General features: G+C 39.9%; 1 protein-coding gene across 10 annotated transcripts in view; it reads left to right on the forward strand.

The window, feature by feature from the left end:
* Positions 1–3356: 3356 nt before the first annotated feature.
* REPS1 (RALBP1 associated Eps domain containing 1) overlaps positions 3357–24455 on the forward strand; it is a 62213-nt gene continuing 41114 nt past the window's right edge. For 5 of the 10 annotated variants that reach the window (XM_032681880.1, XM_032681881.1, XM_032681883.1 and 2 more), the window contains exons 1-3: positions 3358–3597; positions 19498–19621; positions 22919–23118. In XM_032681880.1, coding sequence (XP_032537771.1) covers positions 3445–3597; positions 19498–19621; positions 22919–23118 — 477 coding nt within the window. In that variant the 5' untranslated portion in view covers positions 3358–3444. Of the gene's footprint in view, positions 3598–19497; positions 19622–22918; positions 23119–24455 lie in introns of all 10 variants that reach the window. The other 5 variants (XM_032681890.1, XM_032681887.1, XM_032681884.1 and 2 more) reach the window with 3 other exon arrangements.

A 24455-nucleotide genomic window follows, 5' to 3' on the forward strand; every position in this document is an offset into this window, starting at 1 on the left:
GAATTCTAAGAAGTTATATTAAAAAGAGAGAATAAAAGGTATCATACATAAAATACAAAGTTCCTCTTCTTGTTCTGTTTAAAACATAAACCAAGGCAGTTGAATCAAGTGTTTCATGTACCGAAGGCTGAAATTAATCTATCAAAAGTGTATCACTAATGTTATATTTTGGTGGGTGTTTTGCCATAAACCTTCTTCTTTTTGTATCTAATATGAGCTCTGGGAAATGCTGTGATACAAATCTTTCCAAACAAAAACAACTAAAATTCAAAATAAGGTTTCATTGTTTAGGGCGGTTGCACTGGAAAGTGCAAATACAGAGAAGTTACTTATAAACATGCAGGAATACTATTTTCCTCAGTTCATCTTATAGCAAACAGCATGTTCTCCAGCCAAACAAAATGAATTGTCATTGAGAAGCCACTGAAAAGATTTCATATTTTTATCTCAGTAGATGCTAAGTCTGGCCTGACGGGCACTAGTAAAGTTCTGAAGAGCAGATTCCTCCCCAGCCTGGAGATTTTCAAGGGGCTGATTGAAGCGGGGAAGGGAGGTCCCACAGCCAAACACAGAAACATTGTACTGGGACTCTCTGAGGCAAAGATGCTTTGTCCACAGATCTTAGGAGTTAGAAATTAATTTGCTACACGCCATGTCATTTTTATTATTTCTGCTCAGTCTTTGAACTAGCACAAAGCAAGCAGGTAAGTTTATGGTACAGGAGTTGGAAATGTGACCCAACAATCTGATTTCCAAAATATCTACCTTAACAGCTTCAGAGTGATGCTATACTCTATGCTATACAGGGAAAAGCCTGGCAGATTCCCTGAATCACTGTAAGAAGTAAAGGCACTTGGAACCCAAGCACCTGCTGATAAGTGATTAAAAAACCTCTTCTGAATAACTAATGGAATTGCAATATGCAATTTAGCTGTGGAGGAAAGTTTACAATCATTTTACTTGCAGAAATACTGATGTGACAACAACTCCAAGTAAGTGACCTACAATGCTAAATTGGCCTATATAGGTTTATAAAATCATAATAATTAGATATAATATAAAAAAATTACTTCTTTAATGTAGGTTATTTTGAGAAATTTTAACTGAATATATGATCAATCTGTGTGGTTTCATCATTAGTATAACTTTGGGTTGCAAAGCTTGATAATGGTACATTTCTGGGAAGATCCTTTTGTTATTTTAACTATAAGCTAACATACAGGTGATTTTCAGAACTTTGGTTAGCAGCAAAAGCATATACTGTGTATTTCAAAAGCAAGGAAGATGAATGTCTGCCTTTAGTTCCAAATGTAACTACTTCATGAGGCAGAAAGGATGAGGTGCTTAAGGGACATAGAGCAGTCAGCAACAGCAACATGGAAAGAGAAAAACTGGAAGAGTTGTAAAGGAAAGTGAAGTGGAAAAAGGGAAGAAACATAAATTAAAAATGAGAGGATGTGTCCAAGTATGAAGTAGTGGACTGCCAATCATCAGGATTTAAATCAGATCAGGTACTCAAAAGGGTCAAGCAGGAGACCATGGCGTTCATTAGATTCTCTCCAGAAGCCACAGTTCAGAGGGAACTTTGCTACTGTACCACAGCAAAAGCATAGATCTACGTGAGTGACCTGACTACGGCCTTCCAGTACCTGAATGGAGCCTACAAGAAAGATGGAGGGAGTCTATTTACAAGGGCATGTAGCGACAGTACAAGCGGGAATGGCTTCAAGCTGAAAGAGGACAGGTTTAGATTAGATATAAAGAAGAAATATTTTACTGTAAGGGTGGTGAGGCACTAGAACAGATTGCCCATAAAAATTGTGGATGCCCCACCCCTAAAAGTGTTCAAGGCCAGGCTGGATGGGGCTTTGAGCAATCTGGTCTAGTGGAAGGTGTCCCTGCCCATGGCAGGAGGGGTGGAACTAGTTGATCTCTAAGGTCCCTTTCAAACCAAACCTTCTAGGATTCTACACAGAGAAACAAAGAGAAACTGTGAAAACAGCCAAGAGAGACACACAGAGCAAGAGCTCTGGCTGTGGAGATAAGTGAGTTCTTGTCTATTCTTCCCCGCAAGGCTGATGTACAGAGTTATTATCTAGGCCACTTCTTGTGTGTTGCTGCATAAGGTACCAATGGTGGAAGGAGGAAGCATACAGAGGAAGGCAACCCACATAGGTGGGCCTATGTGTCAAAATAGGCAATTCTTCACCAGCTACCAGCAGAACCTGCACTGGCGATGATCCCATGTGCCCTGAGCCCATGGAAGTGATTCTTCCCCTATACTCGACACTGGTGATGTACTCGAAACCTTGAGTCCTGGGCCACTCAATTCAAGAAGGCCATTGAGGTGCTGAAGTGAGTCCAGAGAAGAGCAACAAAGCTGGTGAAGGGTCTGGAGCACAAGGGATTTGGCTGAGGGATTTGGGGTTGTTTAGCCTGGAGGAGGTCAGGGGTGACCTTATCACTCCTTACAGCTACCTGAAAGGACATTGTAGCCAGGTGGAGCTTGGGCTCTTCTCCCAGGCAACTAGTGACAGGATGAGAGGACATAGTCTCAAGCTGTCCCAGGGGAGGTTTAGGTTGTACATCAGGAGGAATTTCTTCACTGAAAGCGTGAATAAACATTGGAATGGGCTGCCCAGGGAGGTGGTGGAGTCACTGTCTCTGAAGATGTTTAAGTAAAGCCTATACATGGCACTTAATGCTGTGGTCTACTTGACACAGTGGTGTTCGGTCATAGGTTGGACTCGATGATTTTTCCAATCTTATTGATTCTGTGATTCTGTGAAGCCGCCTGGCACCGCCTCAGCCTCTCACACGGCCCACTGAGCCGCGTCGGACAGGGAGGGCCACGACGGCGGGGCACCCGAGCATCCCCGGATGTACTGGGCAGGTGCTTCGCGGGCCCGTGCAGTCCCGGCCGAGCCAGGGTGCGAGACGCCGCCGCACCGGGGAACTCGGGGCTCCCGCAGCGGGGGCCGAGCGCGGACACACCGCCCTCCGCCGCACCACAGGGGGCGCTGTCGCGCACGGCCAGGCCGCGGGGCGGGGCCGCCACCACCATCGCCCCCCCCCGCCCACCGCGGGCAGCGCCGATGCCGTCGGCGGCGCGGGGCGGGGCGGGGGCGGTAGCGGCGCCGTTGGCCCCTCTGCGCGCTCGCCCCGCCCCCGGGCCCGGCGCTTCCGCCGCCGCCGCCGCCGGCGCGGAGGGGGCGGGGTGCCCGCGGCGCTGGGCGCTCCCCGCGCCTCCCTGTGCGCAGGCGCGGGGGAGGGCGCGCAGGCGCGCGGTCGCGTGGGCGGGTGGCGGGGGAAGGTGCGAGCAAGCCGCCCGCGCGCGGCCGCCGGCGGCGCGTGTGTCCCGTGTGTCCCCCCTGCTCCCCGCCCCGCAGCCCCCCCGCCGGCTCCGCCGCCGCCCTGGGTGCGGATGGTCCGCGGCGCTAAAAGATGGAGGGGCTGACGCTGAGCGAGGCGGAGCAGCGTTACTACTGCGAGCTCTTCTCCTACTGCGACACCGAGAGCACCAAGAAAGTGGCGTCCAACGGGCGCGTCCTGGAGCTCTTCCGCGCCGCGCAGCTGCCCAACGACGTGGTCATGCAGGTACGGCCGCCGCCTCGGGGCCCCAGGGGGCGGCGGGCCCGGGCACCGCCCCGCCGTGCAGAGGCGGCCCCGGCCCGGCCCGCGCCCCCTGCCCGCCCCGCGCCCCCTGCCCGCCCCGCAGCCCTCGGGCCGGGGTCGTCTCGCCGGCGGAGGCGGGCCGGGGCGGGACTCGGCGGGGAACTCAGGAATCGTTGGAGTTGGAAGGGACCTCTGGGGATCATCCAGTCAAACCCCGCTGGCAAGGCAGGTCACCTAGAGCAGGTGACACAGGAACGCGTCCAGGTGGGTTTTGAAATTCTCCAAAGAGGAGATTCCATGACCACCCTGGGCAGCCTCTTCCAGTGCTCTGCCACCCTCAACGTAAGGAAGTTCTTCCTCATATTCAGGTGGAACTTCTTGTGTTTTAGTTTCTGGCCACTCTTCCCTGTCCTGTCACTGGGCACCTTTGAAGAGTCTGGCACCGTCCTCGTGGCACCTGCCTCTGAGATATTTATGTGCATTGATTAGATCCCCTGTCAGCTTTCTCTTCTCTAGACTGAACGGGCCCAGCTCCCTCAGTCTCTCCTCATATGAGAGATGCTCCAGACCCCTATCGTCTTTGTGGCACTCCACTGGACCCTCTCCAGCAGCTCCTTGTCTTTCTTGTACTGAGGAGCCCAGATCTGGACACAGTAGAGCTCCCTGCACAGAGTAAGAAGCTATTGTCTGGCCTAGAGCCGGCCACCTGAGTCCCTCCGGTGGTGAGGGAGGGGCGGGGGGCGCAGCAAGTGCTGCACTGAGCAGCCTGTGGCGGCTCCCCTTCTCCTTGTACCTGCGGGGGCTGGGAAGGGGCTGGTGGCTGCTGGCAGTGTCCGACAGCTGGCAGGAAACTCTGTCTTGTTTGTTCCATGCCGGCAGAGGCCATTCGAAAAATGGGACTCCTGAAGCATTTTAGGGAAATGGGTGAGATTCATCCCACAATCTGCTGGTGAAGAGCAACACAGAAGGAAATTTGGGGTTGTGTCACTGGGAGCTGCTGATGCTGATCCACTTCACCTAAGCCATGCAGTGTTTTGTGGACATCACTTGCTGGCAGGAATTAACTTACCTGTAGTCATCAAAGCATTTCTAAAAACGAAAAATTCAGTGTTAAAACTGACACGGGCCCATACTTGTAGTCTGTGTGTGCGCGGTTTTAGCACTTACTTCCTTGGCCAGGTTACATCCAAAAGGTGTAGCAGTATTGCAAAGCTATTGGAACGGGAAAGGGAAAGTCTGCTTTGACATGTGTAATTATTTGAGGAACATATTCCCAGTGAACCATTCTTATGAACAGCTACGTGTAATAATTTGCTGCTTCTGCAGTTCCCTCTGTCACTGTTCAGTACTTTAAAGTTCATGTACAGTCTTTTGAGCTGCTGTGGGTAAAGCTGTATTTAGAAAGCCGTGCCACCTTTTATGTGGTTTCATTCTCAGCCTGGTGAGATAAGCAGCCTTTTTAACAAAAGTATTAAACTTACTGTTGCTGGAAGCAGAGTGCAGAAACTTCAACATTCTGTAATTTAGTACCAGGAGAACACTTAGAGATTAGGGTTACTGTTGATGTGTTTTGGGCCTCCCAAGGGCAACTTGGTTTGCTGAAACGAGTTTGAGACACAATGAAGTGGAAGAGGGCTGAATAAGAAGTGGTTCTTACTGGTAAAACTAGTAATCTCTTATTTTATGACTTGTTAGACTGGACTTAAGAGAGTCTGCATGCTCAGTATTATGAGTGAGGTTTCTCAAGGGCCACCCACTGTTGCTTTTGAGTGTGGCCAACCAGTTTTAGAAAAATCATCCTAGGAAAGTGAATGTTTAAATGTTTGCTGTATTTAAAATTTCTTTTACATAAAACTTGTCTGGATCAGTGTATAAATAAAGTCAGCTGGTGCTAGAGATTGTTTTATGCAGGAATTTAGTGCAAGAACTTGGAAAGACTTGGAATTTTGAATGTAAGTGGATACAGATTATATCCTTATCTTTTGCAGAGGAGGTCAGATATTTTTCTGCGAAGTAGATTGCATCTGGAGAAGAGAGACTACTCGGGCGTCATTCTGTGGGTCCTAAATAAATTAACTCAAGAAGCAGACCTGGCTTATCACTGTAGTAATCTCAAGGAAAACTTTGCAGTTATAATGGCAAACAAGATATTAGATTGCCTGAGGAATGAGACTGTAAATAATAAAAAGAAAGTCAAAATGCCCTTAGCAGTTTGACCTGTTACAAATATCTTGTGCAGTCACTGTTGGTCACCTGTGAACTACCATGTATTTTAAAAAGAATTTAGTTGTCTTGTCATTTTATGTTCCTTTTAAAGCATGGCTCTACCTCAGGTTAACACAGGCATAAATATGTTGGATTGGGGTTCTTTGAAGGGAAGTCGCATTTGATGTTTTCAAAGCTGAGACTTTGTAACTTAAACCTCAAGCTAATATAGCTTAAGAAATAAAGAAACCCTGTGAAGGAGATGGAATTTTCTTTTGACCACATGGTGGCTGTGTTCTTACCTGTTCATTTGAAGCACCTGATGCTTGTGGGGAAAGGAACTTGATTCAGTTACCCAATACTTATATAATCCTGGAATGCAAGTGCAGTACTAGTCACATGAATGCTAAGTACCTTTGTAGGTGTGCAAAACAAAGTATAAAATCATTGCTCTTCAAACTCAAGGGGACCAAGTAGTCATGAAAAACTACCTCAGAGTTTTTCCTCTTCAGCTCTACAGGTTTGTACTGTACAGTTCAGAACTGATTCTTTTGGAAATGAAAATGTGTGATGGTTGCATTTTTAGACTCGTAACTTGTTTTGCTTGAAAATCTGTTGTCTAAAGTCTGGAGATACGTGCAACCTTTGTTGCGAAGAGTTATGTCTATGTGAGAGATCTGTCTTGCAGCAGGAAAAGTTATTATGTGTGGCTCATTGTTCCTAATCATTTTCATTTCTGCCTCCAAGGGACACTGTCAGCTGCCTATTAAATAGGAATAAATGAACATGTAGAAGACTGTAACAATTATGGTTGTTGTACGCAAAGCTGCAGCATCCTGGAAAACAAAAGCTATATGTCTATTTAATACACATGCACAAAAGGACAGCCTTATTCCCAGAACAAAAATACCACACCAGCGTGAGAACACCAGCCTCTCTTAACCCGTATTTCTTCCTGTTTATGCACATCCCTGAAATGAGCATTAAGGTAGAAGACTTGCATAAAATAGTGAACAAGTCCAACTACTTCTCCATAGTTATATGAGTCTTCAGATTGCTCTCAGGGTGTGGTTTCACACTGCAGCTGACCCAATGTGTTGCTGAGTTTCCACTGAAGGAGGTGGTTCAGTCTTCCCCCAGCCATGTGTTCCTGCTTCTCCTTGCAAAGGCGTTAGTGCCTGTCCAGTGCTGTTGTATGCTGGTGTCAGGGGCTATGCGGGCAGAAAATTAATCACAACTTTTTGTTGATAATAACTCTGTATCAGGTAACAGTGGGGTTGAATGAATGACAGTGCTGGCACAAGAAAGGAGACAGGAAAACTGCTGACAGTGGGGGAAGTGGAGAACTTTCCTTTTTCTAGAGCAATTGGGTATTTCAGTTGTGACCTAGCATGGGTTTCATGGTAGCTTAAACTACTGGAAGCTGGAGCAGCCTCATGCTGGCTCTGACTTCCTTTCAACAGACAGTAAGCTGGTTTGGGAGTATATTCAGCCAAAAGTTAGAAGGTTTTGTCAAGGTTATTTTTCACTTGCCTCAGCTCATGGCTCAGTTGCATGTGCACTGGTGTTCGTATTAGCATGTAGTATGACACAACATAAGTTATGCTGAGGAGCTGTCATCAGCTCTGTTTATGTATTTCAGAAGCTTTCTTTTGGTAAAGTTCCTGTACACGGATAAAACTTTGATAAAGTTCCTGGTCCTGTACACTGAATGTTAGCTGGGATTCATTATGGACCATCCTAGGGTATATCTTCTAGGTTAGCTTCATACAAAAGGAATGTAGTTGCCCATTCTGGAGTGGCTGCACAGAGGATCGAGTGTGATCAGGAAATTGGCTTGAAAGGCACATTCCACATCTGACCTAAAATGCTTATGTAGGTGTGCTAATAAAATCAGTTCTTGGTGTCTCTGGACCAGTGGTGAAATTGCTTGTAAAAGCTACAGTTATCCAAAAAAGGAGTTGTGAAGTTCATTCCTTATGCATGGCATGAATATGATAGCTGTTCCATTTGTTAGATTTGTAGAATTCTTGTTTAGGTGAGTTAATCACAAAATGTTTTATGAACTTGTACCCTTGATTATGAATCATAGAAACTTCGCATATCAGTTGGGCACAATACTCATCTGAAATGAACGAGTTAAGTCATCTTGCTTTAAAATACAATATTACTAGAAAACAACAAATATGTGAGAATTAGCATGTATTTTCTCTAAAATTAATGAATTGTCATCTTCAGTGCTGAGATTGTACAGCGTTACCTGACTTCTAATTTACTGTTAGAAAGTCTTTGAGATGACAGATGACTTGTACAATCATGACCAGTTTCTTCAATTACAGTATGCTTGCATTAGTTCAGTAAAAACCTAGTGTAAAGCCTATTATTGGCTCATCAGCCAATTTCAAGCTGTTTGTTTGTTTTTATGGAGTCTTTACAGGCAGATTAGTTTTGATTGTTCTTGTATCATTGATGGAAAAAAATTACCATCTCTGGTTGTCTACCTCAGCTCTCTGTCAGAGTTTCCTGCCTCATCAAAAATTGTAAGAAAATACATACCCATGACAGAGCTGCTGTGGAGAGAAGTCCAGACTCTGAGCATAGAGCCATAAGTTTAGTTTTTGCACTGTGCAGGAAAATAGCTTAGATGCGGGCATATGCTGCCTTGTGTTGTTGTTGGGGTGGTAGTTTTTGGCAAGCATAGGGAACAGAACATGCAGTGGTAGTTTTCTCAGATGCCAGAGCTCATCTGCTGACAGGCAGCACAATAATAAATGGAATTATAGTCCACAGGCAGGACATGGCAAAATGAATTTGCAGGTTCTTGATTTAAAAAATTGGCTTCTTTGTTGGAAAATGGATGTAGAGAGAAAGGGATCTAGGGAAATAAAAGCTTGTTCACAATGATTTTATTGTTTCAGTGAATTTTCCTACAGAAAGACTACAGTAGAGTCTACCAAATGCCAACTTTAAATGGAAGCTGGACGAGGGCATGCTTAGGATTACCTATGTGGTAGAGACATGCAGAAGAAAAACTCGTTCTGGTTAATTTGCGGAATTTATTATTGTTTCAGAACTGATGAGGTAAGAAGTTAGCATTCTTTATGCATAGCAAATTCCATGCCTTCCTTTCAGTGATACGGATTTGGAGTATATTTAAAAGTAGGAGTACTTTCAGGTCTTTAAAAAAACGCGTGCTGTGTGAAAAGCTTTCCTCTCCTCATACTGACCTTTAACTAGTCTTCAACAAGCCTAAATTTAAAAAGAAAAAAAAAAATCACTTAATTGAATCCAAACCATGCATTTTGGGGTTTTTATTATTATTTTAAAACTCAAATTTCTTCTGAGGCAATATTCGCAACAGGTCGTATGAAGGTGTTCTTCCAGTGTAGAAACCTCTAAGTTATAGCCATTTTCTTACTAGTCTGTCATATATTTTGTTAGCCTGTGCACCATAAAGTTGATGAGTCTGTAACCTTTTGTGATTATAATTTTCCGTAATTTATATATAATATATATTTATAAAGGATGTTTGTACATGCATTATGCTGTATCCCAGTCCTCATTTAGGAAATAAGAGTTGTTAAAAATCTATCTTAAATAGAAACAGTGCCTTGATCTGCAGTTAAGAATATTCGATTTATGAATTACCTATTTTTTCCTCTTCAAATGTCACCATAATAAAGTATTTTGTTTTTAACAGAGTAGTAGATTAGCTTTGTTTCTGTTTATTGGTGAGATATAAGCTTTTGGTGGCAGAAATGGCTCCTAGTCTGCTGTGTATGCTGTGAATTGTGCTTTGAGTTTCTGCAGAATTCTGGTAAAGAAATGTTTACTTTAGTGATGTTGCTTTCACAGAGACTATAGTGGACTGCAAATTAATTTCTTTTTACATTTAATTAGTTTGAGTAGTCTCATATCTCAGCAGCATTTAGTCAGAGAACAGTTATTGTTTTGTAAATAAAAGGCAGAAAGTTAATGGCAAAACTTTAGGAGTATAGATTAAGTCTGTTAGACTTATATTTGTTTTCAGTGGATTTCTTGGTGTAATTGTTTTTGAGCCTTTGAAATTGACTGGCATTCATACTGTATACAGTGATTTACACAGTGAGTAATTCCTTCATAATTCCGTATGCCAGCACAGCACTCAGATAATGTCAAGTATCGGCTCAGCTTTGTTTGAAAACAGTTTATTTTTTTCTTTTTAAATGTGCTGTCAGATGACAGCAGGAATGATTATTATCCTTTCTAACATGACTAGATAGAATTCTAAAATCAAATATCAGGGCCTTTGGCAAATGCAGCTGTCTTAGAATCAAGTTAGCTCTGCAAAATTATTGATTGTAAACCTGGTCTTTTTCCCATAAAGATGATTCTTTTGTATTAGAAGTTTTAAGGACTTTACTGACTGTGAAAAATGGCAGACATGCCTTCATCTTAGTCTAATCTTCAATAAATGTTCTGCAGATACTGTGAAATTATAGGACTTTGCTGGCAGTCTTTATGACTTTTCAATTGTATTTGCTAGCTTTCAAAAATATTAGTCCTTGCAGACAAGTTTCACACCTATCAGGTCATAAATATTTACTGTTTAGGTTAGTCTTTCTTGTGGAATTCCTAGACTTTAAACTGGAGTTCTGCTCTTTGCTTAAATGACTTTGAGGTCAGAAGTGAATGTGGGAGAAATATGTTGACTATCAGATTTTTCTCAGTGGAGTTCCAATAATGATTAAGGTAAGAATATATTCCTCACTTTCTATCCTTTAGTATTTCTGTAGACCATAAGCATATTCTTAAGGCAGCACTGTCATTCTTTCTAAACTAACGTACTGAGTTGGCAATCATGTTCATGACTTGCTTGTTTATCCACCTGGGACTAGTGTCTGAAGAGTAAAACTATCCCTACACTTGTTATACAAAAAGTACACTATAGCTTAGGCATGTCTGTCTGTGTATAGGGACTGTGTTTTGATAGGTTAAAGGACTTGGAGAAGATGACAGTCTGACCTGAATTTCTGGAATGGTTGACTTCTGACATCTAAAATGCTTCTTAAGTATGGTAGTAGAGCATTGAGTAGGCTCAGTTTTGAAGATATTGAAAGATATTTCAACTTCAGTAATCCCAGAAAAGGATGACCAAGACTAAGCTGTGTAAAATTTAGCATTTGGTGCTAACTGTACTCTTGCTGCAGTCTAGTAGTTGGGAATTTTGTAGAAAAGTCTGTTCTCACTACAGTAGTGTGTGTGTGATTTGCTTTTTTCTGAATTGAAGCATCTTAAATCATTTAAGACTTACTGTTAACAGCTGAGTCTCAAGTGTAGCTCCATAAACATGCAGCACACTGTTTTTAGAACTTTAACAGAGTTTGTTTAAACTTTGATACATGCATTGTTAAGGCTTGTAGGCCCTAGTGGGAGAAGGAGAGCAGTGCAAAGCTAAGTAACTAATTAACACTGCTCATATTGATACTCAGAGGAAAAAAAGATTGAGGTGGAAAGCAGCTTAAAGTAATGGGCACAGTAGCTTCAGGAAAACTTAGATGGATGTGCTCAGGAATGACTGGAACAGTCCTATTTGACCAGGCCGCAGCACAACCACTAATTCTGGGATGAGAGAATGTGTTAATCTTCATCTTACATTAGCAAAAAGCCAGAAGCTTGTTTTCATTCTTTGAGGTTTTTCTGTGTTACATTTTTTTCTGGTACAGTATTGAAAGGTAATGTATGGAGAAAATGTTAAAACTGAAAAAGAAAGAAAAATAATTATTAGCAGGGAATATCAATCACTGGAATGCTTCAATTATAAAGAAGGTCTGAAAAGAATCAAAATGTCGATATAAATGCTGCTCTCTTCAGTATTTAGCATTAGGAAAAATAGGAAAAATATTCAACCTAATGCTGCATGGCAGGAGCATCCGCAGTTGGAATATCTGTAAAATATCTCTCCAGTGCCTGCTAAAGCTAGATGCTTTCTTGCTACTTATATGCAAATAGTTCTGTCCATTTGCTTACGTTTTAGGAAATTACATTTTGAAGATCAGCAAAGCTTCAGAAGTTGTTTACTTAAATAAACTGCAACCAGGAGCTCAAGCAAGCAATACATAAAGGACAGACTTGGTTAGTTTTCATAAGTATTCAGCTGGATTTTTTAATTATTGCAAAAATAAGATGAAATGCCTCAGAAGATTACAAATGAAGAGTATCATTCCATGTGTGCCAACTGGGGCTTGTTTGCTGTTTCTCCTTCAGAGTTTGTTGTCAGAAACATAAACTGCAACCAGAAAAACAAATACTAGACATCTGATGTTGACCAGTCAGAGATGTGTACTATACAAATTAATTGCAGTTTGTTCACAAAAACTTGTACTTTTTCTGTTATAAATAAAGGTTGTGAGGAAATAACTTCTGAAGCTCTGCTGAGGTGTTTGTTGGTTGTACAGTAGACAGATTCAGTTTAATAAAAGAGCAAATAACTAACACAGTAACTTTTTGTTGGCTGACTAAGTGAAGGAATCATACTGTGTGACCAGATAGATGAGCAACAGGTAGTGCTCAGGAATGAGGAACCGTGCAGCTGAGAGCAGAGGAGGGAGGAGCTATTTAGATTAAGCAGTATTGAAGAATTACATGGTGGGAGAAGACAGGCATGTGAAATATCTCATTTTAACCTCTCTTTATGCATCAAAAATTAGAAATGGTTCTTATAGGTCCCCAGAATGTGTCTTACTGCTTCAGCTTTTTTTTTTTTTATTTCCAGTTCTTCTGGCTGCTTTATTACCATTTCTGCTTGTAAAGTGCTTTTCTCATGAACACCTACTCTGCCAGAAAAACAGCAATAGAGAGAATCTTAATATAAGCAAAGAGCAGCTGCCTTGAGGTCTTCTAGGTGTGGCTTGTTACTTGGGAGGATAGTAGTTGTTTTCTAAGCGAGTGTTCATCTGGCTGTCTGGATTTTCCTTTGTTGGTGCTATTGAACATACCAGAAAGGCATACAATTCTTCATTCTGCCCTCTTTTTGAGGCTGTTTGGCAATAATTTAAGTTACAGTCGAGTAGAACAGTCTATGACTAGATATTTGGAAAAGCGATCCCTCTAAGTCGGTATCTTGAACTCTTTTGTAGTTGCATGTAGGGGTGCATCTGCTTATCTTTGTGAATTGATTGATTGATTGATGGTGTTCACCATGTACTACCAAATCAAGAAGGGAACTGCTGACCTCTGGAGAGCCATGGAGCTCTCTGCATGAGAGACTCTGCAGGTCAGACTCATGCGTAGAGCTTGTGACAGCTTTTGCAGGAGCTGTTAGCAAGATCACAAACTTTGGTTGCAAATGGAAAAATCAAAGCTACTGCATTGAGGCATGAAAGCCTCTTTCATAAATGAGGCTAATCCACCATGAACTTTTATGCTACCAGGAACAGCAAGAGGTGTCACAGACCACTTTTGCAACAGGTTGAGGTCAGGAATGACCTAAAATATAACTGGTTCAAAAAGGACCACAGTAGTGAAAGTTCTGTGAGGTTTTTTGTGTGGTGTTCAGCATATTCACTTGTTAAGAATTTATGTGCTTCTGTCATGAATCAGAGTTTTAAATTTCCAGTGCATTTTGCTGCTTTTCTATTACACTATTATCAGAGTGTAAGCATGACTCCAAATCTGCCAGCCCTTAGTCTGGGAGTGGACATGCTTGTAAAACAGATCCCAAAGTACAGGGGCAGAATAATTTGAGGCTTAAAGTACTGGATCATTTTTTTTTAAAATTAATTTTTATTTCTGATGTGATTAATTTTGAAATTTCTTTTAATTGAAACAGAAGTGTGTTTGAACCTGAAATGACCTGTGGAACGGGGAGTTTAGTTCGAAGTATCTACAGAGAATTAATTGTCCAAGCTGATGAGTAGCTTGTTCTCCCTGATGGTATTTTAACAGTCTGCTTCCACTGTGGATATGTGCAGTGTGAAAATCAAGGGCGGAGAAGTATTAGGAGAAGCTCAGACAGTAAGAGACTCTAAATAGTTCATTGTCAGAGAGCGTGTGTCGTCTTGGAAGTCCTCCAATACTATTTGGTTTATTTCTTCCAAGGACTGTGTTCTGAAGCCAGGTTTGTGGCATTGACTGAGATCCGTCTTCATGGAACAATCAGTAAGACTTAAAAGGAAGACGTTACTATTTGTTATGCAACAAAATACAGCAGTGTCCTAAATATACTCTGTGCCTTGGAATTCTTAGTATCAACTAATTAACTCTATTTACTATTATACTTTGAAAGTACCTAATAAGATAAATGATATATTAGAGGTAATTTTATACTTGCTGTTCAGCATGAATATTCCCTGCTTCGCACTTACTGAATACCAAATATAGCATTATTTGTTATCCTTCGCAGATGCATTTTGCAAATGATCTTTGGATAGGTGTAAGACTATTTAAATGTTTGTCATGTGCTGAAATATAGAATTCAGAGCAATACTTGGACTGTTTCTTTTAGTGGCATGTTTTTGTTCTATCTACAATTGTGGTTTTTTTTCTTGTACTCCACCATGTGCCAAGGTTTGTGGAGCGATGCAGAGAACTGGGTCAGAGACTTGACTTGGTTTAAAAATAACTCATCAAAAGAAGGATCTTTGTCAGTTCTCTGTCTTGTTCCTGCTGCGCAGTGCTGTCAACAACTGTTGCATCTGAGAAGCTGTCAAGTGAGGTTTTTTTGAAGAGAAGTTAAAAAAGCTAACTAATATTCACAAACCAATCAATATTGCTTTATCCAGTTGACAATGGGTGAGAGACTGTGGTTAAAAAACTGTACCAGGCTGTGGTCTGCAAGTAGTGAGGCAGGTTGATATAAATGAAGTGAAAGGAATTGATCTAACAGTGGTTGCAGAATAACAAGATTAGGAGGTAAGGAATTGTGAGGAAAGAAATGTATTTAATCTAGGAAAAAAACGAGTGAAGGAGTTTTTCATAGTACTTTGGTGTGTAGTGATAGTCAGGGTTTTTTTTTTTCTCTGCTACAACAGCAATGATTAGGAAACATTTTTCAACTTGTTATACATCCCTGAATTACATTCCACTGTAGAGATATTGTTAATTTTTGTTGTAGCCAAGGTGAGCGGATTACATGACTTCAGAAGGGTGCCTGTGTAGGACAGTGTATTCTAGTACCCAATTTGAGGTTGTATTCCACTAAACTTTTAAATTGGAAATCATTCTGTCATACCAGTTTAATGGTTAAGTTTGCCAAGAGCTTTAGAATTCTCATCAATGAATTGCTGCATGTGACATACAGAAATAATGTTGATATGATAATTTTTTAAATTTTAAACTGTGAATTAATATCAATCCGTGATCAGTTACATTTATATTAACTAACAAAACTGAAGCAGGTTATTCTATTTAATTTTTTTATCTTTATCTGAAGTAAAAAGTAATTTTTTATCTTTATCTGAAGTAAAAAATTGGCTTTTTTTAATTATCACATTTTTTTAACTTAAAGGTTGTTGTTAATGTGTACAGTAAAACTCAAAATCGTATTCTAGATATTGAAGCACAGGTATATTCATATATCTGGTTTAATTCAAGTTTGTATCAAATACTGTGAAATGAATGTGGAAACCTGTTTTGTATTTCTGGCGCATGGTTTACATGATATTGTTCATGGTGATTGTTTCATTTAAGCATAAAGAAGCTTTCTTACTGTAAAGGTGAGCAAACACTAGAAGAGGTTGCCTGGAGAGGTTGTAGAGTCTCCCTACCTGGATATACTTAAAATCCTAACTCAGTACAGTCCTAAGCAATCTGCTGTAGCTGAACCTCCTTTGAGCAGGGAGAGTGGAACAAATGATCTCCAGAGGGCCTTTCCAAGCTCAACTATGCTGTGATTCTATGTAGGAATTCTTCATGTTTATTAACATTAAAAAAAGAAGTCTTACACCAACAATACAAACGTGAACATCGTTAATGTCCTGTTCGGATGAGATGATACAAAAGGTCCTCTTCTGAGTTTCACTCCCCCCTCTCATCAGCACAGACCATGTGTGTTGTAGTTTCCTGCCCACAGAAGTTGTCTCCACGTCTTGCCTCTTACCACCCTCTGGTATGGAACAGTAGGTACTTCAGTAACTCTCTCCAAGCAGATGAAATATTTTTATCTTTACTGTGTAGGTGGCATACACATTGCTAAATTTATTGTTTTGCCATTGAAGTCATCCCTGTTTAAGTACTGTTGTACTTTTGTGTGAATAATGTTTACAGATAATGGGCTTGATTTGCCTTGTAGAAGAACCTGAGGGCAGGGAGACTGTGATATTCTGGAAGACTCTCCCAGGGAGGCTTTCTGAGTTCTGGAAAGTGCATTTCTCCACATTTGATAGAGATGTGATTTGTTCCACTTCACCTGGAATTTGTAAAGGTTCTCAAGTCTCAAGTTTTTTCGGTTCACAAACCTTTCCAAGTTCAAGGGCCTCTTGTTGGAAACCTGCTAGAGTTTTAGAAGGTACATATTTGAAACGGTGCCTTTGACATTATATACTGCTTCTTATACATGTCTGACTTACTTTGGCCTCCAATTGGGAGGTCTGGAGACACACCATCTATAACACTGCTGATGCTTTTGAGAACACGCAGGATCACTCTTGAGGAGAAAAGACAACGCAGAAAGAATTGTCTTGCAGAGTATACCACCTAAGGAGTCTTTCTGCTGTGCCTTTTGCAACCTGACGTGCCTGTCTCGTATTGACCTTTTTAGCCACGAACGTGCTTGTAACAAACGTGGGTAGAGCCCTCCCCAAATCTTCATTTGCGAAGCCCAGCCATGAACATGTCTGATTTGCACCAAGTCATCATATTGCTGATGCTGCTGTTACTTCTTTGCAGTATGATGACTGAGTGTGCAATTTCATAATTTCCAGCTACGGCACTAAGGGGGGTTTTTTTGGTGTGTTTTTGGTTTTGTGAGTTTGGTGTTTTGTGGTTGGTTGTTTTTGTTTTTTGGTTGGTTTTGTTTTTTTTTGTATCAACATCTTCCAGCAGTTCTGGAGCTTCACAGAGTTGTTGGCCTTGTTAATTGAAGTTGTGTGACCTCAAGATCTTCATATCTAAGGAGATTAAAACAGTTGTGAAGCATTTTGTCTTGAAAATGGCTCTGCAGTCCTTGAAGAGTTAAGGAGAGTTGCTTATCCTCTCTCTTCCTAAGAAGATGAAAGCCCTAAACCTAAATCTCAGAGAAGCAATCCCTTGATTATTTTTTAGTATTATTCTCCCCTTCAGAATAACTTATTACCTGTTGAATGTTTAAATCCTCCTTCAAGAAGATTATAGGTATGCTGTTTTGAGTATGTTCAAGCATACAGTCAGCAGAGGAATCTCCACAAGATGTTTGCATGTAATGATTTTACTCAACCTTCAGTCATGTTTCTGATTGGGATATATCCTGTATTTGAAATATAGCTATGGTTGGATTTGACACCTACTTGTTCAACAGCAGCAGAACATTCTTTCTTTGTTGATTTTTTTTGTTGCTGGGGGTTTTTTTTTTTGGTTTGTTAGTTTGTTTCGTAGTGGGTTTTTGTTTTCTAATCCTTAACTTTTTCCTTTTCTTGATGCTTATATCTGGTGTATTTTCTATATTTATATCTATTTACTTTTAATTGATGCTTGCTTTCCCTTTTTAAGACTTATCTGTCGTGGTAGCTTAATTATTAATTTGGGTTTTAGCTGAAGTTTTTTTTCAATCTGTTGGTACTCACTAGCTGCAAACAAGGTAATTTGTAGCTCAGTAGTGGCTTTGAAATTGAACAAAACCATTACTGCCTAATGATTCCATAGGCTCAAAATGCTTGCATCATTGCTTCTTTTCATAACACATTAGAGTCTGGTTAATTCGTTTGTTGATGCTAGGCCACCGAATCCACAGGCTTTCTGTTTTGGTTGTAGTCAAGTATGTGGATGTTCCCTCATTCTTCCAGCATACAGTGCTTTAAAAAAATGGGTTGCTTTTGCTGTTGCACTGGTTTCGATTGCCAGCTGTCTCTCGAATCTCCACTGCTTTAGCTCTGCTGGTTACTTAAACTTAGTGTAATTATTTTTGGCATTAGGTTGAGTACAGGCAATTTATTTTAGATGTTGATGCCTCAGAAGTTTTATTTGATTTGTCATCTGTCGATTTACACTGTCACTTCTTTCCTGGTGGCACTTTTTGTAGTCCAACCAATCTGTTGAAACTATTGTATTCAACTATATTGAATTATTTTCTTTCATTTATTGGTTTTTAGAGAATGTCCTGTTATCCCCTGATGTCTCACCAGACATCATGCTGCAGAAATACTACAACGGGAAAATACAAATATGCAGGAGCTGTAGGACGATGTGTGAAGTGTGATGCAGACATAGCCAAGTGATTTAATGCAGCTTGTTTCCATCCAGCAGGATTTGAGTTGTGTGTACAGCCCAAGGCATGCTGATCCTCCTGGGACTTCTTTGAAACTGTTTGCCAACATCCCACACCTTGCTGTGACAAGTTTTACGGCAGCTTATTTTCATGAAGTCCTAGAATCCTGGTACATGGCAAGGAGATACCCAACCAGCTTTTTGTTGAGCCACATGTAGTTCAGCTGTGGTTGATAAACCCAGCTGATTCATTGTATGGAGTTATTGAAGTGGTGCTGAAGCACAAAGGCTAACTCCTTGTGGATCACATCGTTCAGTTGTTGCTGTGTGAAAATGTAGTTCACTTTTTCAGTTGGAACTTGCCTAACTCCTAGTAGTCAGGAAATGAGCAGATGTGAAAAGAGACCAGGTTTGCCAAAAAGAGAACATGACTGAGCTCCGGTGGGAAGCGTGAGGACAGAAATTAATGCCCATGGATTTAGATTCTCTGTGCCTTCTTCGCATTGATATTCAGAAGCAAAGTCTCATGGACTTTTGTGCCTGGGGACGAAATTGAAGGAAGAGAGAAACTAATAGTACTATGAAAAGATGATAGATCAATCTCTAGAGAAATACCACCTTCACAGGATTAGGTGGGATCCTTCTGAGCGTGTTGAGAGAGCTAGCTAATGTCATTGCAAGCCATTTTTCTCTGAATAGCTGTGGAGATCGGGGGTGGGTCTCAATGACTGGAGTGTAAGGCATGTTGCAGTCGTCTTTGAAATGGGAAGGAAGGTTAATTTGGGGAACTGCAGGCTGGTCAGCTGCAGTTTGGTCGCTGAGGAACTGTGGAGCAAGTCTGCTTGGAAGCCTTTTCTAGGCATATGAAGGTGAAAACAGTAGGATTACCAAGGGTACTTGTGAACCAGATTATCTGGTGTGATGGAAAGACTGCAGCTGGTTGAGGAGAGAGAAGCAGTGGTGCCACCTAGACTGACTTCAACTAGTATTCCACTGTGGTGTTCCTAGAGCATCCTCGTGTCTCATTTGGAACATTGCAAGACTACCAAGTATATAAAAAGACAGTCTGGATCATTTAACTCTGAGAGTCTGATTTGGGATGTGTCATTCTTAGTATCTTATTAGTGACCTGGCACAAGCAGGGATGTGCCTTGAGTAAGATTGCAGATCTTAAGTGTGAAGAGGGGTGCAGTCAGTATGTTTGGATACCTGGCATGCTACTCTGAAATGTATGAAATCACTTCTTTAAAGCAGTTGTGTTTAAAGTTTCTTTCTACTAGTAACTCTGTTTCATTTCAGATTACGGAGCTCTGTGGTGCAACAAGACTTGGCTATTTTGGAAGAAGTCAGTTTTACATAGCTTTGAAACTTGTTGCTGTGGCCCAATCTGGTCTCCCTGTGAGAATGGAAAGCTTAAATACAGGTAAATCATAGGATCGGGTGTGGGGATTGAGTTGCTAAGTGGAATTATTGGTAATTGGCTCACAGATTGTTATACAGTAACCCTGTAAATTGGTGTAGTACGTCTTTTTGTATGTGTTGCTAACTTAAAAAATGTAGAGAGACTACGAGAGTGTTTTCTTACCATGCAGTAAATACGAGGTGAAATACCTTACTCATTGAATAAGTATTGCATTCATCATGAAGTGGATGAACTACTTGTACCTATTGTGTAGGTACAAGTTAATTCTATAGGTGACTAATATGAGAACTTGTGTGCTGTATCCTCTAATTAAAGTACTAATAAGAGCAATGTAAATTGGAATGAAAAGAATGCAGCATTTGCAGGCTTTTGTAGTTGCTGGGTTTACGAAGCCTTGATTGTGACAAACAAAAGGTTATCTTTTCTGAAGTTACATTTCTTGTCACTTGGCTTGACAGTTTTTTCCCTTCTTAAGTGCAAATATGAAGATTGGTTTAAGATTTTTTTCTGCTGAAAAACCTGACCTGTGAAAGATCTTTGAAGTCTGTTATCAGCCGAATCACCTGTTATCCTACTTTTCGAAGGTCAGCTCTGGTGTGGGTGGGTGATGAAATAGGAACATGAGAAAGACTTAGTCTAGGAAGACAATTCAGAACAGCAGGAAGAGCTTTGATATGAGGCTCTATTGTAGCCTTCTGAATGAGGTAAGTGAATCCGTGTCCTTGTTGCTCTGTAAGATGAAAAGAGACTTAGGAAGTTGAAGTAGTGAGTTTTAAGTCACTGTAGCCCTTGCAGTGTAGTACACAACTCACAAGTTAAAAATATCTTTGGAGCACAGCCTTACGTTAAGATGATTTCCGTAGTAGATTTTATGTCTGTAGAATACATGATATGATATGATTTTTATATGCTAGTATTTAAAAGAAATCTTATGAGTTTTTTGCATCTAAAGGTTATAGATTAAACAGAGTAGTTAAGGAGACGGTATTAAAAACAATCTGGTATAAATGAAGTATTTGACAAAGCTATAAAAAAGAAAGAAATTGCTGCATATACGTTTACAGCTGTGTTTATTCTAGGCTCATACAGGCTGTATATACTGCTTTCATGAGTTTTTGTAGCTTTTTGGAAAAGTGTGTTGTTTTAGTCAACATTTTGGTAGTATTCAAGTTCCTTTCTGCTCATGAGTCACTGTATGTTTATAAACCATTTCCCTAGTTTTCCTTATGAGTGTTCCCAAATACAAAGCTTTAACAAGTTGTAGCAGAATGCCCTAGAATCAGAAAGTTGGAAAAAGAACCTTTGACTCTTAATATCTGATAGAAGTGGAACTTGATAAAACAATTGTGGGACTTCTCATCAAATGCCTGTTGAAGAAGTCAAAGACTAATCTGTATGTAGCTTTTTTCAGGGTTTTTATAAGCTTGGTTTTATTTTAATGCAAGATACCTTAACCAGAAGGAACTTTCTTATTAAAAAAAAAAAAAATCACAAGAAATATGAGGGAAAGAATTGACATAAAGATACAGGGTTAATTCAAAGATATAAAATGTGTTACTGTAAAATGAGCAACCATTGGAACTGTTATAATGACATACATTTCCTTGATTCATGACAATACTAGAAATACTTGTAATGATTTCTGGATTTCTAGGAACAATTTTATGTAAGTGGTTCCAAACCTACTAAAATACACCAAGTACAGTAGACAGAACATTTATTTTTACACTAACTGTTTTTAGCTATGGTCTGTTGCCTTGGTTGCAGTCCTATCGATGAATTTCCTGCTTCTAGAATGATTCAAGTGTTGTTGTAACAGCTAAAATGCAGCAGGCTGAAGAATCATAAAATGATTCTGAACTTGGGTTACCTTCCTTTGAAAACTGGCTGCTCCCCACAGTCCATTTCCAAGATGTCTTGAAGAGGAACTGTTAAAGCCATCCGAAACTAAACTGTATACTCTTTATCTCTTCAAAGTAAAATATTTTAAATTAGTTAAAGCTTATATTTACAGACACCTACTTTTTAGCTCTCTGTTTTATGCATGTTTCATTGATTTTCTTAAATTTATTCATTCTTTTCTCTTGGAATTTTTATTTCCCCTTCTCTTCTTTCCTTTTTTCTCTTTGGTGTGTCTCTTCAGTGAATGGGAAACTTGCTTTATCTGAGTTGCTGAATGGAAACTCAGTCAAATTTTGAATCCTAAGTCCAACATAAGTGTGGTCCAATTAATTCTTAAATGCGTACTTTTTTGATTAGTCAGATATGCAGTAGTATAAGAATAGTTATTATACTACAAACCTCTAAAACTGTTGTTCCTTTGCTGTCCCAGAAAATTTTCCTTCCAAGGAAGCTAAAAATTGAGACATGAGTGAGCGATGTCTGTTTCAAAGTAATATTTATTTTCTAAGTATGGAATTCTGGTTTTGGTGGAAGAAAATGTTAGAAATGATGTGGGCATAAAAAGTATGGCGAACTTTTTAATTTATTCATTATCAAGGGTTAGTTCCATTCATAACAGCTATCACATTTATAATTGAGGGATTTCTGAAGAGTAACAAATGCAGTAGTGTTGAAATGAGGTTTTTCTGCTGTTAGGAGGAAAAGTCAGAGAGCAGATTAGTATATAGGAACTTAGTACAGCTAAACAAACCTATATTTATCTAGTCATGTTTTTAAAGAAGACAGTAGAGTATTTTGTGTTTCTTCTGAGTCCTCTTTTTTTTGTGAAATTGTACTAGAGAACTCACACTGAAGTCTCATTTTGGAACAGCTTATTGCATAGACTTCCCCTATGTCAGTTGGATCATTTAGTATCTGTATTATTCCTTGTTTTGAGAACATAAAATTTTCACTTGTATGCAATGACTTTTTCACTTTTTGGCTGGTTGTGATTCACTGTTTAGTTACATGTTATGTAGGTGCTAGAAATAGTAGATAAATTTTGAAAATTACACTTCAGTAATGAAGTGTTGGCAACACTAAATAAAAATGAACTAAATCCAGATTTTCTAATTGCTACTGCATTTAATGCACAATTGTGCAAAACTGTTGTGGAGCTATGTGAAGTCATCTTTGTATACCAAAGCCAGAACCTGGGTAACAGGGTCAGGAAGTGTAATGCACAATAGGTATTTGAATTTTTCCAGCTGCCAGGTGTTGGCTTGACTAGAGCAGTCTCCGCGTGTAAGGAATTGGTTCACATGTGAAACTTTACCTTCAAAATAGAACTGCATTTTTATTTTTAAGCATCATACTTATATGTAGTAAATGGCCTGCTGTATTTTTTTTTAACAGTAAAGGACCTCCCTCTTCCCAGATTTGTTGCATCAAAGAATGAACAAGAATCAAGACACACAGCCTTGTATTCTTCAGATGCTGATAACTCAGCTTCATATTCAGGTGTGATTCCTCCTCCTCCACCTGGCAGAATACAAGTCAAAAAAGGCTCTGTGAGCCATGATGCAGTTCAGCAGCGTACATCAACTGATCAACAGGTAAATTATCTTAAAAGATTAAATGGGACTCTTAATCACTACTTTGCTGTGTTCATGTCAATTTGATAGGGATTTTAAGCTTTGTTGCTTTCAATATATGATTTCTTTAAAAAAAAAAGTACTATTGTATATTATACATGAAGACCATATATGCCTCTGAAATACTTGCATGTAGGAGATATTTTTAATGAAGGTTTATAATCTGTGTTTAAAATATTGAGGGTAATGGACATAGAATGTAGACAGAAAAGAAAATCAGTGTGTTGACATGATGGCAAATATCAGGTTGTAATCATTATGATACTAGTAGTTCATTTATTAAGTAGTTCCTGTTGGTTTCTTGGTCATTGGAACAGTGGTACTGAGTCCCATGGAAGACTAGATTTCTAGTCCTTCAACATTTTCCAATAATATGTATGAATCTGAAATACTTTATTTCAAATTTTTTTTTTTTAATTTTCACAGTTGCTTTTCTCTGCCTGACATTTTATTGTTGAGCTGTTTAATTGTTAAGTAGAGACAACGAGAACCAGAAATAACAGATAGAAGTTTTCACATAGCTTTTTACTGTGTTTTAATAATAAGAAAACTGATTACTTTTTCTTCACTGGTTCTTTCATCCTCAGCTGCAAGATATCTGAATAAATGGAAACTGTAAGGGCTTACAACTCTGTGCCACCTCATACATAATTCCTCGGGTTTACAGTCTTTATGCTCTTTTTCCATGGGGAAACACTTTCTGATTGTCTTTTCTACAAGCAGGAACGGAGTACAAATGTTAAATTTTGCTGTGTGCGTTGAATGACCTGTTTTCTTCCCTATGGTATGCTTTTTTCTGGGCTTATTTTGTAATGAACTGAGGATTGCAAATGTCCCTTAGTCTCTCTGGGAGTCAAGGAATCACTTATAAACATTTATTAGTCTCTATGGAAATAGTCCAGACTGATCCAGTATAAAGAAAAAGTAAATTATTAAAGGAAATCCATAATCAGTATTTGGCTGTCACTTCCTTTCTTCCAAAGGAGAGATGACTATAATGAAAGAGAGCTGGCAGCAGTTCTGAAGATACCTTTTTGTTGTCTAGTTCTGGGAGGTATGTTTGAGAGAGCTCTGAAGCACTTCATGAAGAAATCAGGAATCACAGATTTCTGTTATCTGATGGTGGGGCTGAAATTGATTTGGTTGAAATTGTATTTTGTATGCTTCCATCATGATGTTGAGTTTATTTAGTGAACAGCTGTAATTTGATACAGGAATCCATAGTGTGTAATTTTAAAATAACAACAACAACAAAAATCTGATGTTTGAGGTCTTCAAGTTCAGGATAAAAAAGCCAC

Source organism: Chiroxiphia lanceolata, chromosome 3 (assembly GCF_009829145.1).
Source record: "Chiroxiphia lanceolata isolate bChiLan1 chromosome 3, bChiLan1.pri, whole genome shotgun sequence".
NCBI classification, from domain to species: Eukaryota; Metazoa; Chordata; class Aves; order Passeriformes; family Pipridae; genus Chiroxiphia; species Chiroxiphia lanceolata.